The 14,205-nt window shown below is 35.5% G+C and overlaps 1 protein-coding gene across 1 annotated transcript; it reads left to right on the top strand.

Moving 5' to 3' along the window:
* Positions 1–52: 52 nt before the first annotated feature.
* On the top strand, positions 53–14,193 carry LOC136814504 (putative N-acetylated-alpha-linked acidic dipeptidase). The gene is made up of 16 exons (XM_067071062.1): positions 53–540; positions 1,288–1,567; positions 3,495–3,617; positions 4,041–4,221; positions 6,771–6,861; positions 7,167–7,235; positions 7,669–7,754; positions 8,586–8,711; positions 9,489–9,571; positions 9,855–9,918; positions 10,235–10,302; positions 10,641–10,835; positions 11,640–11,898; positions 12,877–12,958; positions 13,487–13,579; positions 13,920–14,193. The coding sequence occupies exons 1-16, from the start codon at positions 254–256 to the stop codon at positions 14,107–14,109; spliced, it is 2,277 nt and encodes a 758-aa protein (XP_066927163.1). The 5' UTR covers positions 53–253; the 3' UTR covers positions 14,110–14,193.
* Positions 14,194–14,205: the final 12 nt, after the last annotated feature.

Below are 14,205 nucleotides of genomic sequence, written 5' to 3'. Positions count from 1 at the left end.
AACGCACATTTTAACATAATTCCGTAAATATTTTAAAATTCCACAAAAAAATATAGCATCTGCAAAAATAAATCAGGCTTTTTTGACAATAAATCATATATTAATACTAGTCGTTTTGACTTTTTTTTAAAATACGTAAAAAACTCTTGGAAACATTAGAATGAGTGAGTGAACCAGCAATAAAGGCAGTTGCTGGTCGTGGGTGTTTTGTAAGCAAGAGTAGTAAAGCCTCTAAATTAGGAGCAAAAGAAAAATGAAGCGAAAAGAGATTATATTTTCGATATGTTCCTTACTGACAATCAGCGCACTAGCTTTCTTATGTGGTTATGGTTTCGATCGTTATTTACGAAAAACTTTAGTAGAACGAAAAAGAAGAAGCCTAAGTTCTAATTATAGAGGTCTGGGACCTAATACTAAAGACTTTAAACGTGATTTTGATTGGTGTGATCAGTCATGGAGTGATATGGATTTTAATTACCCACAATTCCATGATGATGGAAGTCGTAAAGTCAATACAACCGAGATCGATCAAGTCCATCAGTAAGTTGAATCTCAATTACAGTACTCGAATGTCTCTCCTTAATAGACGATATCGGCTTTACCGAATTCTCCCTGAATGATTACCCATGATGCATTGCGCAAAAAAATTCACGGACGATAACCCAAACCCTGACAATGCATCATGGGTAATCATTCGGGGAGAATTCAGAAAGCCGATATCGTCTATTCGAACAAGTATTCTTGTCCCTTGAATAACATTACCTTATAAACTACTCTCCGTAGCTCGAACAAATTTCAATTGTTCGAATTATTTAGACTCCATGCAAGCTCTTAAGTCAATTCAGGTATGTCCTATTATCTAATGTAACAGAATAAACGAAACAAAACTATATAAAAATGGGGATAAATGGATGAATGTGATGGTCATATGAGCGAAAATGGTTTCACTGATCGTTGTGGTTCAATGGGGTACAATGCCCGTTGTAAGTGAAGGCTCACATCTAGTAATGATTAACACTCCAATCAAAGATTTTAACCGGAGATTTAGAAACTGTCCCACTAAACTCTATACCAGTTTTTTACAAAACAAACTACTAGTTTATAAGAACATGAAGGCTAAAAACATTTATTTGAAGGCTTTGTGGATTTTAAAACACCCGATTTCTTAAAGAAGTGGACAAAAACACACAAAAAAGCTAAGAAAATCTGAAGGCTTCAAAACATTTTAATGTCTTATAAAGAAAACGCGTAGTCATAATCTATACTTCAATCTTCTGATATTTTCAGATATTTAACAGAGAAGCCACATTTAGCTGGATCACAACAAAACAATCATCTGGGCGATTACATAGCTGACAAATGGAAATCATATGGAATGAAAGTCTACAAAAAAACATATCAAGTGTTATTAAGTGTACCAAAGAGACCAGCTGTTCTCCAACTTTTACATTTGAACGGTAGTGTTGATTATGAACCAGATATGACGGAACATCCGTTCTATAAAGAAGAAGCACACGAAGATGCAGCACCACCTTTTAATGCTTACACTGCATCTGGTTCTGTAAAAGTATAACAATGTTTCTTTTAATCTTATTCAGTGTATGTGGACGGAAATTCGGGGGGGGGGGTAGTAGGTTTGCGAGATGGCGGATATCTCCAACCCAAAGTTTGAAAATCGACCCTTAGAGAGACTAAATTCCGAAAATTGTGTCCATTTTCAAAAATTCACGACCCTTTAAGGGAGTTGGTTTTTGATTTTCGTAATTTTGGAGCCCTTGGAGATGGTTTTTTGGTTCAAAGGGTTCAAATGACAATCTGATTCAAGGGTCTGTCCATATTCACAACACCTAATTGCGAGACTACTTATTACACTCAAGCTCAAAACGACCTTACACAGTGAATATATTATAAATTTAACTGTTCAAACCAAAATTTGGCTAAAATTTCATTTCAAAACTCAATCTCAGAACTACTGGATCACTTTTGGAAAAATTTGACCTTTGAAAAAGTTAGGTCTAGGCAAATTTTACCCAATGGTTACTTGAGCTTTTCATGTAAGCCTATTTTAACAACTTTGCAAATTGAACAGATTTTAAACTCCAAATCTATCGTTCTTTGATTATCTGTATCCTCCATCATATCAAAGATTTATTATACACTGGATAAACGACTCATAAAACGATGGAGAGCGATCATTGTATTTCCTTTGTTTCAGAAAACAATTGATGTTCTAGCTTTGTCCGCAAAGGACAATTGTCATGGCGGCTCGAAGGTGTCTGATTTTTAAAAATGTTTATTAGTCTTATTTTTAAAAAAATTTTCTCTGCCTCTTTCTTTTTGTACATTTGCAGAAAAAAAGTTTGAAAGTAAGGCTAGCATACCAAGCTGGATACATTTGTGAAATCTGGTGTGAGAAAATTATCATTATACAGGAAATTCAGACAAAATGCTTATAGTGACACGAAATTTTCAATTGAAAATATCTTTCTAAAACTGTTTCCAGAAGAGCTGAAATTAACACACATAAGACTTGATTGTCTTGGCTCCACTGTGGTATGAAATTCTTTTGGAGGCACGTGGTGGCAAGATGGTTTTTTTGAGGTTGAAGTTTGAAAATTTCTGGTGTCAACATTCAATTTCTTATACACAACACGTCTTTTGCATCTTTCTCACAGCTTGAAACGTCATAACGACTTATAATTAACAATTAAGTAGGAGAATCTGACTCTCACAGGAAAGTTGTTAGTCTCTTATGGGAATTGGATGAGTGATTTTCGATAAGAAATGCAATAAAAATGCTTCGAAAAATCATTTAATGGGGAAGGAGAGTGAACAATAATATCATTACTGCGGACATACCTTATTGGTATATATTTTCGCATGTTACAAATTTTCGCGAATCGCGAAATTTTTGCGAAAAAAACGTGTTTCGCGTGTATTAAATTTCGCGATTGCCGACTTCTGGAAAATTTTCGCGTGCATTAAATTTCGCGATTCACTAAGCAAAAAAAAGACTGATTTTGCTTGAAACACAACGTTTTTTATGTAAAAATACTAACAAAATACTAAGAAAATTTTTTTCGCGTGTATTTAATTTCGCGATTTTGTAATTTTGAAAAATTTAAACGAAAATTTCGCGAAAATTGACCAAAAAACTCGCGAAATTAAGTACCCGCGAAAATTTGTAACACGCGAAAATATATACCAATAAGGTAGCTAGAACATGAGAAATCGGCAAAAATCTGTTACTTGTATATCCAGTGTATAATAAATCCTTGATCATATGTATCGTACTTACCTATAACAATCCAAAAGTTCCCTTAACAATCTAATCGATCTTATTGGTTGAAATTCAAAATTATGATGTAATTGACTGAAACGAACCAATCAGTGCTCAGAAAAGGCGTTTGATTGTTAAGGGAAATTTTGAATTGTTATTGGTAATAAATATAGGTAAAAGTACAGTGTGAATATTTTATGAATTTTATCTTTAGGCGAAATATGTGTATGTGAATAATGGAGATATGTTAGATTACTATGATTTGAAACAACGAAAAATTTCATTGGAAGGCAAAATTTTCATCACTCAATATGGGTCACTTTACCGTGGTGAAAAGGTAAGATCGGTTCTCGAATACATTCTTCGTTTCGAGCAAAATCTTATACTTTAAAATTCAAAATAAGAGAGCAGTATATTCATTAATGACTTGAGATTCTAAATATTTCTGATTTACCTTTAATTTACCGTGCTTAAATCATTTTCCGCGACCCCAAAACTTTTGAAGAATTGCTTTTCAAAAGAAATCATTTTTGTCCAAATCAATTTATGATATGCACCACTGGAGAGTCTTCTGAGAATTTTCAAAAAACTCCACCCAATACGATACTTTTTCAATTGTTTAAAGTGACGTATTGAGTGGAAAATTTTAAAACAGAAGACTCTCCAGTGGTGCATATTATGAATAGGATTTTTCTCTCGAAACCACTTGTAGAATTACAACGCTGAAATTAACTTTCAACATTATCTTCTCATTCACCAGGTTCGCTTAGCTGAAGAACATGGTGCAGTAGCGCTTCTAATGTTTCCACATCCTGAAGACGTGAAAACCGAAAATGAAACCGGTTATCCCGAAACATGGGGACTACCGGAAGGTGGGAAACCACGTGGGTCGATCAACAGTGTGAAGGGTGATCCGCTAACACCGGAATGGCCCTCTACAGGTATACTTATGCTTGATTCAGTCAAGTGTTTTTGTGTACAAAGACCTAATCCATCTGGAAGCAATGCTCGATCGGCGGCTTGTCCCTATCAAGTTGTAACAGAATCCTCGTATGGAGACCTTAAATCGCACTATTAATGATATGCACCATTGCAATGTCTTCCACGGACCCAACAGCTGATTGGTTGCAAGTGACGTATTGACGTCAATTACAACCAATCAGCTGTTGGGTCCGTGATGTAATGTCAGAAGACATTGTAATGGGTCATATCATGAATTCAATTACATTATTTATTGTTATTGTAAAGTTTAGTCTGAATCGCAGACCTCTACAAAAAATAAAACCTCCGTCATCTATTAAGATGCGAACCCGTTTATTAGAGATGTCAGAATTGCTATAGAACCTACTAGACGGTTCCCGTCGTCGCAAACGCCGGTTAACGGTTTTGCTTGCACATCAAAATCCTTTAAAATACTATAATGTGGGTTAATGCCTGACATCGTTTTGGCTTAAAATGCCGAATACAATAATAAAAATTATACTTCTAAACTTTCCACATTAGTCAAAATTTTGTGTCTGTAAGCCTCGATGATATGTCTTTTTAAGATAACGGAAGTTTGTGTTCAATGAAATGCCATAGTGACCCTGTTAAAATTATCGAGGGTACCCGTCCTCAGGCATTTTAAGGCATGTCCAAATTTTCCGTAATTTTTAAACACCAATAGCACTCGCCAAGTTCATTCATACCTTTTTGGACGCGTATTAGGATGTAGAATATGAAAAGTGCTGTTCGATAATTGTTTTGTTTGCCTAAATAAAGATATATGGATAAATAATGCAAAAAATGTAAAAATGCTGACGTCAGCAAAACTTATTTTTTAAATAACTTTTGATTGGCTTAATTTTAGATGCTGAAATTTTGCAGAATGCAAGAGAATATTGAAAAGCACATTTTGGATAAAAAATTTTTTAGAAATTTGATGACGTCAGCAGAAATAAGTAAAAAACGCATTTTTGCAAAAATATGCTGACGTCAGCAAAATTTCACAATATTTTTTGATTTAAAATGTGCCTATTTATAATGTCCTACTTTGGTTAAAATTTCAGCATCTAAAGTTAAGCCAATCAAAAGTTATTCAAAAAATAAGTTTTGCTGACGTCAGCATTTTTACATTTTTTGCAATATTTATTCATATATCTTTATTTAGGCAAGCAAAACAATTATTGAACAGCACTTTTCATATTCTACACCCTAATACGCTTCCAAAAAGGTATGAATGAACACTTCTTGGCGAGTGCTATTGGTGATTAAAAATTGGAGAAAATTTGGACATGCCTTAAAATGCCTGAGTCGTTGCAGACGCCCAAAGGTGTCTGAGGTGGTGAGAGGGTTGCTTCTAGGAAAAGAAAAAGCCTTAGTTGTGAAGGAGAGGCTCGCGCTTTGCGATCGAGCACTGAAGGTTTTCCCGTTTGTTGGCTTCACATGCGGACAGCTTAAGACCGGCGCATATGCAATGCAACCAACATTGAAACCTTTTTAAATAATGTTAGACGAAGTTTAATCATCAAACAGCAATGTTGGATTTTGTTGCGAGTGTTGATATAAAATAATTCGAAATCGTGCAACAAAAATGCCAATCCTTTTTATTTGAAACTTTGTGACGTCGCAGTACTTTTTCATGAAATTGACGTCAGAACTTTTTTCGTTTACAAATAGCAGTGTAGAGTCTTCTCTAATCCGAGTTTTCTATAGACTAGTAAACTAGTCGGTTATTACTTATAACCTTATAATAAAACTGTCAATCAAATAATGTAAACACTAATTAAATATTCAGCGCGCGTGAGAGAGAAAAGGAAAATAACCGACTAGAAGCTACTTCCAACGCCTTTTTTTCTTCACCTAAAATCGTAAGGAGAGACATACAGATTTCTGTATGTCTGACCCGTGCGGGATCGCGTTTATTTTTCTTTCTGTCTATTGCGTTTTTAGAAATGCTCATTTATTTACATGTTCCCATGTTCAATGTTACTATGAAATATCATTTAGTCAAAAAAGTTGGATGGATTCTCAAAAACCTAAAAAAAGTTGTAAAATTAAACAACGTTTTTTGAGGGAAGTAGCTTCTAGTCGTTGAAATTCAGAAAAGAGACGCAACTTCACCCCTTCGATTCTTTTTTATTTGGAGCTTGATTTTTTGTATATGGGTCTGTTTTCAACGACTAGTTTACTAGTCTAAGTTTTCTACGCTTGTCAAACTTAGCGCGAGATTTTTTGTATCGAAGGTGGATAGGTTTTCCAGCCGCGGCGTTTAAATTTTAGAAACCTTAACATATGTTACTGGGCTAGCGTTACAGACATTTTTCATAAACTCATTTAGTATAGTAAGATAGAATGCTTTTGATTGTTTGCAACTTAAAATATCCAAACATAGACAGCTCCTAAAGCAATTTTACGGTGAAAACGCACTGTCCCTTATCGTTAAACATCTGCGTTGCTTAGGGGAGGAAATGTCCCCCTTTTCACCTACATCTAATTATTTTCAATCCAGAGGGTATGTACAGAATCCACGAGAATGAAACATCACTTCCAAAGATTATTGTGCAGCCAATCAGCTATCAAATTGCCGCTCATCTTATTGAGTAAGACAAATGACTATTTTTATAATGCGTCAGTATAATTCTACTTTCACATGTTTTTTGCCAGAGACAACCGGGGAAAACTAGAAAATATGAAGTGAATCCATTTGATGGTTTCATACAAAATTTTGAAAATTTGAATAGTATGAAAGCTCAGAAACTTGGCAATCGATAGTAATTACAATGTATGGAGTGACAAAATCGCTTTTATTTCCATTTCGATTTTTGAAAATTTTAAGTTCAGTCGATATCATCAGATAGACCTCACCTTATTATCAAACAATTTTGAATCCTTTTTTTTTTTTTAGCGATATGGATGGTACAGACGCACCATTTGGTTGGGGAATGAACAATCATACCAAAATCGATTCTTCAAGGTAAGTTATTTGTTCTTCTTTACTGGGGATTGAAAGATATCAACAAGTTTACAAAGCATGGCTTTAGTCCTCCCGAGATGGATGAAGGGATAAGATCCGCAACGCATCAATCATGACCACAGATTAAAGCAAGTGATCTCTTTGCTTTTCAATGGCAATTTCTTTTTTCGAAATATGGCGATAGATTTTACTTTTTATCGGAGATTTGTGGAAAAACCAAGCGGAACACGAGGTTTAAATCACAAAAAAGTGGTTTTATTCCCCGTTCAAGAGATTCCCTTATGCTTTTCGGGGTTTTAAATTCCAAATATTTTTAGTTTAAAAAAAAACAAGAAGAAAGCTTCTGTGTTTGAACTTTCTTTTAAAAATCTCCGATGGGATTAGCTTATATGATTAAATTCGTTATGTATTCTTGACTTTTCTCATTTTATAGGGAATTGTATTTATCACTTGATGTACCGCGTGAGCAGCACAACATTACAAATATCGTTGGTGTTCTACGAGGAGATACCGAGCCAGGTAAAATATTGGTCTTGGCAACGTTAGACACTTGAAAACTACCCTGATTCTCAAAACATTTTCGTGATATTTATGACGTAATGTTTCATACGGAAGCACCCATAAAAGACCGGGTGTTTGCAACTAATTTTGAATTTGAACAATGACACTGGTGGCAATCACTCGGTCTATTTTGGGCACATACGTATAAAACATTACGTCATATATTTAGTCGAATATAATGAATGGATATTTCTGATCCAAAAAATGGTTAAAGACCTTATTCACCGGAAAGGTTTTATGGTTTTCTACCCTCTGTACCACTCTGTGTCACTCTAAGCCCCTTGTCAGGCTGAAAGCAGTAGAATTATTAGCCTGAATCGCCTTCCCACATTGTACTTTTGGGCGAGTTTGCGTAGACGAATTAAAAAATCTTGCTTATTAAAATTAAAGAGACTTAACATTGCCGTTTAACTCTTTCATATATATTTACCGCAGATATCTTAAATATAAAACAGTAGATAGAGCTTTTCCTACCCTAGCTGAAGCAAAATAATCCGCCATCTTGGATGAAGTGAGGCCACAATTTAGCTTGCAGGATCCTTGAAACTTGAAAGCCATTGCAGTGTCAAAAAAGGCTTTAATATAGTGAAAACCAAGGTGTCTACAGTGACCTACTTTCAGCAAAAATGGTGGATTTTCTTGCTTCACCTGCCTTTGCTTGGAAAATACAGAGCGGCTACAGATTAGCTCTATGTAGTGTTTTATATAAGATAACAGATATCTTTATTGGCTGGAAGACCGGACCAACGAGACAATGATTGTGAATGGTATTTTTTATTTTCGTTATAGATCGGTTAGTCATCATGGGAAACCATCGTGATGCATGGGTCTATGGAGGTGGCGATCCCTCTAGTGGGACGGCTTGCATGATGGAAGTGTCCAGAGTGGTCGGCCAAATGTATGATGGAGTAGCAGGTATAACGCAACATAGCACCTTATCTGGCACCCAGATGCAGAAATTTTCATCCGACACGCTGAGGCTCTGAAAGGCGGGAATATTTTCAAGATCTGAAAGGTTTAGATTACGGAATTTTGCAAGACTGTATAAGGATTTTGCAGTGGGAGGCCTGGTAATCCAGCCCTCGATTTTGGGGATTGGCTCCAACTGAAACCTTTTCAGTTTTACGTGGCAAAGGTAGGTCAACTATCATTCCTTTCCGTTGAGAAATTGGCCTGCTCCTCTCGAGCTCTAGGTTGAGCGGCCGCCAATCTGCCATCGGAATATCAGACAAACATACACCCCTGTATTACAGACCCGGTAGGACTTCCGCTCTCTTGAAAAACTTCGCCAATAACCATGAAATCTCAGCCCTACTTGGAAATTGACCTAAAGCTTTATCCCCATGGGAAAAACATAAGTAAAAACTTCACATCCTACTAGATATTTTGAGCCAGCAGCTCTAGGAGCTTTTCTATCCCAATTGGAATTTTTAGGTTCGCCGGAGCATTGAGACAGGGGCGTTTTTATAATTTTGCCATCTACCTGTCAGCCCTTACTATCACCCTAAGTAATATTCATTTTTCTGAGAATAAGTGCAGCTTCCAAAACCGTTCTAAAAGTTTAAAAGTTCTGTAAAAGATTAAAAGTATCTAAGTAATGGCTTATTAAATAAAAATACGAACGCTGACCATGTTGGAAGTAATACATAAGAGACAAAAAACAAACTTACTAATCTATTCATTCATCTTTAGGCTGGAAACCCAGACGTACGATGGTTTTTATTAGTTGGGATGCAGAGGAGTACGGGCTGGTTGGATCATTGGAATGGCTTCAGGTAGACTTAACGTTTCAAACAAACTAACCGTCTGGCACGGAATGTCAATAATTGATTAGAGCTTGAATGATTATTCGATGAGGGAGAAGAAGGGGGTCGTACAACGTCCATATAATTACAATACAATGTAACGGTATTTTTGTATGCCAGCTGAATACTCAAAGAAAATCTAACAAATTCGTACACTTACTATGGTAAAATTGAGGGAGTTTCCTTAACAACATTTTGTAGACTGAACAGATTTATTAATTTTTAAATGCTTGATAAATTTATTTCTTCGTAGGAGCACTTCACTTTAATGCAGGCGAAAACAGTAGCGTATATAAATGTTGATATCGGAGTGTCGGGTGAGTTATGGGGATTATTTTTATGAAAAATAGTGTTCATTAACAAATCTGGGGTACTAAAGACCGTTCGCTTTAAGTGTGCATTCTTTCTTGCAACCATGTGGAAACCACACACAAGGGAATTACTGTAATTACGCTGACATGGTTTCTATATGGTAAAGAGTGACACGTGAAGCGAATGACCTTTAAGTTTTGGTAGGAATTGCCAACTTCATAACTAAGGGGTATTTTATCAAAACCAGATTCTCTCTGAAAGGTCAAATTTTTATATCTGATACGTCAAATAATTGGTTGAACGTATTTGTTCATTTTTCAGGTGATTACAGTTTTCGTGCTAGAGGAACACCCTCCATGATGGACTTTCTGTATCAAGTTACTGAAAAGGTCCATTGGTAGTATATGTTATCCCGAGGGTGTACCCAGTTGAGCGTGGTTCAAATTGATAAAGATCCACACCCATAAATACCCCTAATAAATGACTCTGTTATACACCCGTCGGTAGCCCTAGCTTGGTCATTTAAATACGCTTTATAAGATTGAATTCCCCGAAGATTAGATTTTATGTTTTTGCTTTCCTCTTGCCTCCTCAAAAGTTATCTTGAAACTTAACCAAGTGAAAACACTAGTTAGAATGCCGAGACAATTAAATTACGGTCAAAGTTTCAGTCAAGCGAATCTCTCTTCATTTCTCACCTTTATACATTAAACTTTAAATCTTTCAGACAGAGGATCCAGATAAAAAGGACTCAACAAAGGAACAGTTCACTAACCTTTACGAACATTGGAAAGCAAGGTATCCGGACCCAGCACGAAATGGTGCTCCGTACGTTGCTACACCGAAATCCGGTAGCGATTTTCAAGGATTCTATACCATGTTCGGGATACCGGTGACCGATGTCCGCTATGAGTATGACAAGGTATGTCTGTTTACCGTGTGTCCGGCAGAGTCATCCTTCTCTAACTTGCTACTGTTTGTCGTGTCTTAATTACTTGATTTTTCATTTGGAACTATGTCTATGAGCTTTGGAATTTCTTATTCTCCATTAGGAACTAACTAACTTTTGCCATCTAATGGCATTTTTACTTTAGAGATTTCAGTTTATTTCTTGAATACCATACAGACTTTGTGGCTCATAAAATAAGAAATTGAATTCGCGTCTTCATGGATTTAATTTCGAACGCCATAGTCGTCGTTAATATAAACAGTAGAAAGATCTAGATTAGAAACGTGGGTCGTCGTCCCGTTAAACTCGATGAAAACATCTTTTTCGAGATGGCGGTCAGCGTCAGTGTCAACACTGAAATCGCTTTTGATGTTGAACTCGATGAATTTTCTTTCATTTGAACTAGATATTGATGTCGTTTCAATTCAAAAATTATAGAGGAATATAAGCGATTTCCTTGCATTCTTTGTCTTTCCAATAGACCTTTTCATAAATTACGTCGCGAACATCACTTGCCTCGTATTCAAACAATTTCCATGGTGATCATATCCCTTGAGACGTTAAATGATTTTTTTATGAATAGAAAGTAGCTGCAATAAAATGGGAGTTAATCACCATGGCAATAATTTCAAAACGAGGCAAGTAATGTTCGTGACGTAATTTATGAAAAGGTCTATTAAAATTATGTAGATACTTGAAATTGTGTACCGTCGCTTCAATTCGAATTACAGAGAGATTGACTATAAAAATTATTTTGTTACTTTTTCCCATTCACAGAGTATACATCCGACGTACAAAAATTTTCCCTCTTATCACACCATATACGATAATTACCGATACTACAAACAATTTGTCGATCCCGATACCCGATATCACAAAACCATCACCGAGGTTTTACTCCGACAAATGATGCGACTCACCGATGATCTTATCTTACCGTTCAACTTAACAAGTTATGCGCAAAGTATTCAAGCTGATTTTGAAGCACTCGAAACGACGTATGGAGAGCAATTAGCAAATAACTCGATCTCTTTAGGTAAAATAGCGAGGTTAAGCAAGTGTTTTTTTAGACCGTTCAATGCGATATCGCAGACCTGTACATTTCACTTGCATGGTTTGCTTTGACAAGCTATGTACAGGCCTACGGTATCGCACTTTACAGTCAAAATAAACTCATGCATAACCTCACTAACGAATTTCATAAATTCCTTTATTTTTACGGCGCGCCATATTGATCTAAAAAATAAGAACATCACCTTTGTATTCTTTATAATCAAAATTAAATGAACTAGATATATAGAAAACTAATTTTCTACAGGCCAATAGTAAATGGAATTTTAACCATCCTACTGGTACTTCCTGTTGCCCTCCCCTTCCCCCTCCTTGACAATGCTGCTGAGTCAGTTTGAGGTCTCTCAAGGACCTCATTCTCAAATTCAAAATTGTAGGATGGAAAAGGGGGAAGAGTGGCAATTGCCATGGAAAATTAGAGCAATTCCATTACTTTTGGCATAGATTTGTTAAATAATCAATAAAAATCATTAACAGGCAATTAGATAATGATAAAATATTAAAAAGTAATAATTACCCATCAAGTGCCGTAGCAGTTTTCTCACTTGCTACCAAAATTCGTTAAAAATCCATAAAAAATCATTAACATTATGGTGCAATTCCATTCTATATCCATACAGGGGGTGGACGAACATTTCCAGGGGTAATCCGAGAAAGATTTCCATGGGGTCTTTTCTCATTTTTCCAAGGGGGTAAAAAGTTATTCTAAAATTTTCAGGGAGTGAAAGACTAATTTAGTTCGTCCACCCTCGCTTTAAGGTATGAAAATAATTTTTTCAAGGGTATTTTTACAAAATTTTGCCATTTTCCAGGGGGTAACTACACATTTTCAATAACCTTTTTTTCGACTTGAAAAGGTTCGCCCCCCCCATAACTCGAGAAATTTATGTTCAGAGTATTTCGCTGATTTTTTATTAACTATTCTGATGGTTTTTTTCTTCAGATTTGTTGAAGACGACAATCTCCAGGTTGAAAGAAGCAACTGTTGATTTTCATCAAAGGATAAAACATATACATAAACAAGAGTAAGAGTCCGTTCTTAATTTTCGATGAATATGTTGGAGGGGGTGTACTGGTTCATCGGTATTAGTCCTTTTTTTCTGTCGGCCTTTCGGTGTTCGAAAGAGAAAGTGACGGTGTTTCGGTGTCAAACTTGCCATGTGGTGATAATATAATAAGGATTTGAGAATCTTTGCTGTCAATGTTGACCGTGATATAAGAGAAATACGCCGTTTCTGCCAAATCTGTTTTCAATATTCCATTTCACTACAGAAGAAAGTTTCGAAAAACTATTTGGTAGACAAAAATTGCTAATGTAGCGTGTGCGACGCTGTTCGGTTTACAATTTCGGGACTTCAATTTAGTTATCCATTTTCATCTACTACATACAAAACGAATAGCTTACATAAAAAGTTAAAATAGCGATCACTAGTGATGATTCTATGGTAATTTATTGGAATTCAAATCCAAATTCAGTGTAGGTAGTAGTTACTCAAAATCTATGAATTATGAACTACATTTAGACTTTACTTAATTTCCCTTCCTTTTTTCAGTATATACAGTGTACGTAAAGTGAACGATCAATTGATGTGGTTTGAACGAGCTTTCATCATTCCTGAAGGTGTGATGGGAACCTACGGATTAAAGTAAGCTCATTTGACCACACCCTTAATTAGATTTTTTAAGACAAATTTATCATTTCTTTTAGGATGTTAGAGATCCAAGCATGAATGAATGAACCCACGCTTTTTTTGAAAGCTTGTTTACAGACCTTGTGCCAAAAATTAACTTGCTTAAACCTTTCGAAATGACTGTGGATCTTTTGGCTCCTCTCTTTAGGGATTATTGTGTCAAATTTCTCTTACTATCTGGCTGTTGTCAACCTTGTTTAAATAAAAATAGCAATAATAGCACGATGGGAATTTTATCCATTTAATTTAGTATAAAGCAAGATCTTGGATTAATAAAACGATTTTCTTCTTGCAGGCATGTCATCTACTCACCAAGTCAGAAGAATTTATTTTCTCGGAACTCGTTCCCAGGCCTCGGAATCGTATTATACGAAATTGATATCGAGCGGAAAACGGACCGTTGGGACCAATTCAAGATACAGTATTCTTTACTAGTTAACTGTTTAGAAAATGCTATTAAAATTATTTCAAAAGATGTTTTGTAAATTTTCATCATAATAATATATCCAAGTTACATGTATTTTAGTTTAGTTGATTTTATATTATGAAATAAAACTTAAATTATTATATATATTGTTTTC

Source organism: Clytia hemisphaerica, unplaced genomic scaffold, assembly GCF_902728285.1.
Source record: "Clytia hemisphaerica strain Z4C2 unplaced genomic scaffold, Clytia hemisphaerica genome assembly, whole genome shotgun sequence".
Classification (NCBI taxonomy): Eukaryota; Metazoa; Cnidaria; class Hydrozoa; order Leptothecata; family Clytiidae; genus Clytia; species Clytia hemisphaerica.
This window is presented reverse-complemented; position numbering and strand designations above follow the sequence as displayed.

Coding starts and splice junctions, on each gene's coding strand:
- LOC136814504 (XM_067071062.1), top strand. CDS start 254: ATGAAGCGAAAAGAGATTATATTTTCGATATGTTCCTTACTGACAATC. Junction 11,899..12,876: donor AAATAACTCGATCTCTTTAG/GTAAAATAGCGA, acceptor TTTTTTCTTCAG/ATTTGTTGAAGACGACAATC. Junction 13,580..13,919: donor ATGGGAACCTACGGATTAAA/GTAAGCTCATTT, acceptor TTCTTCTTGCAG/GCATGTCATCTACTCACCAA.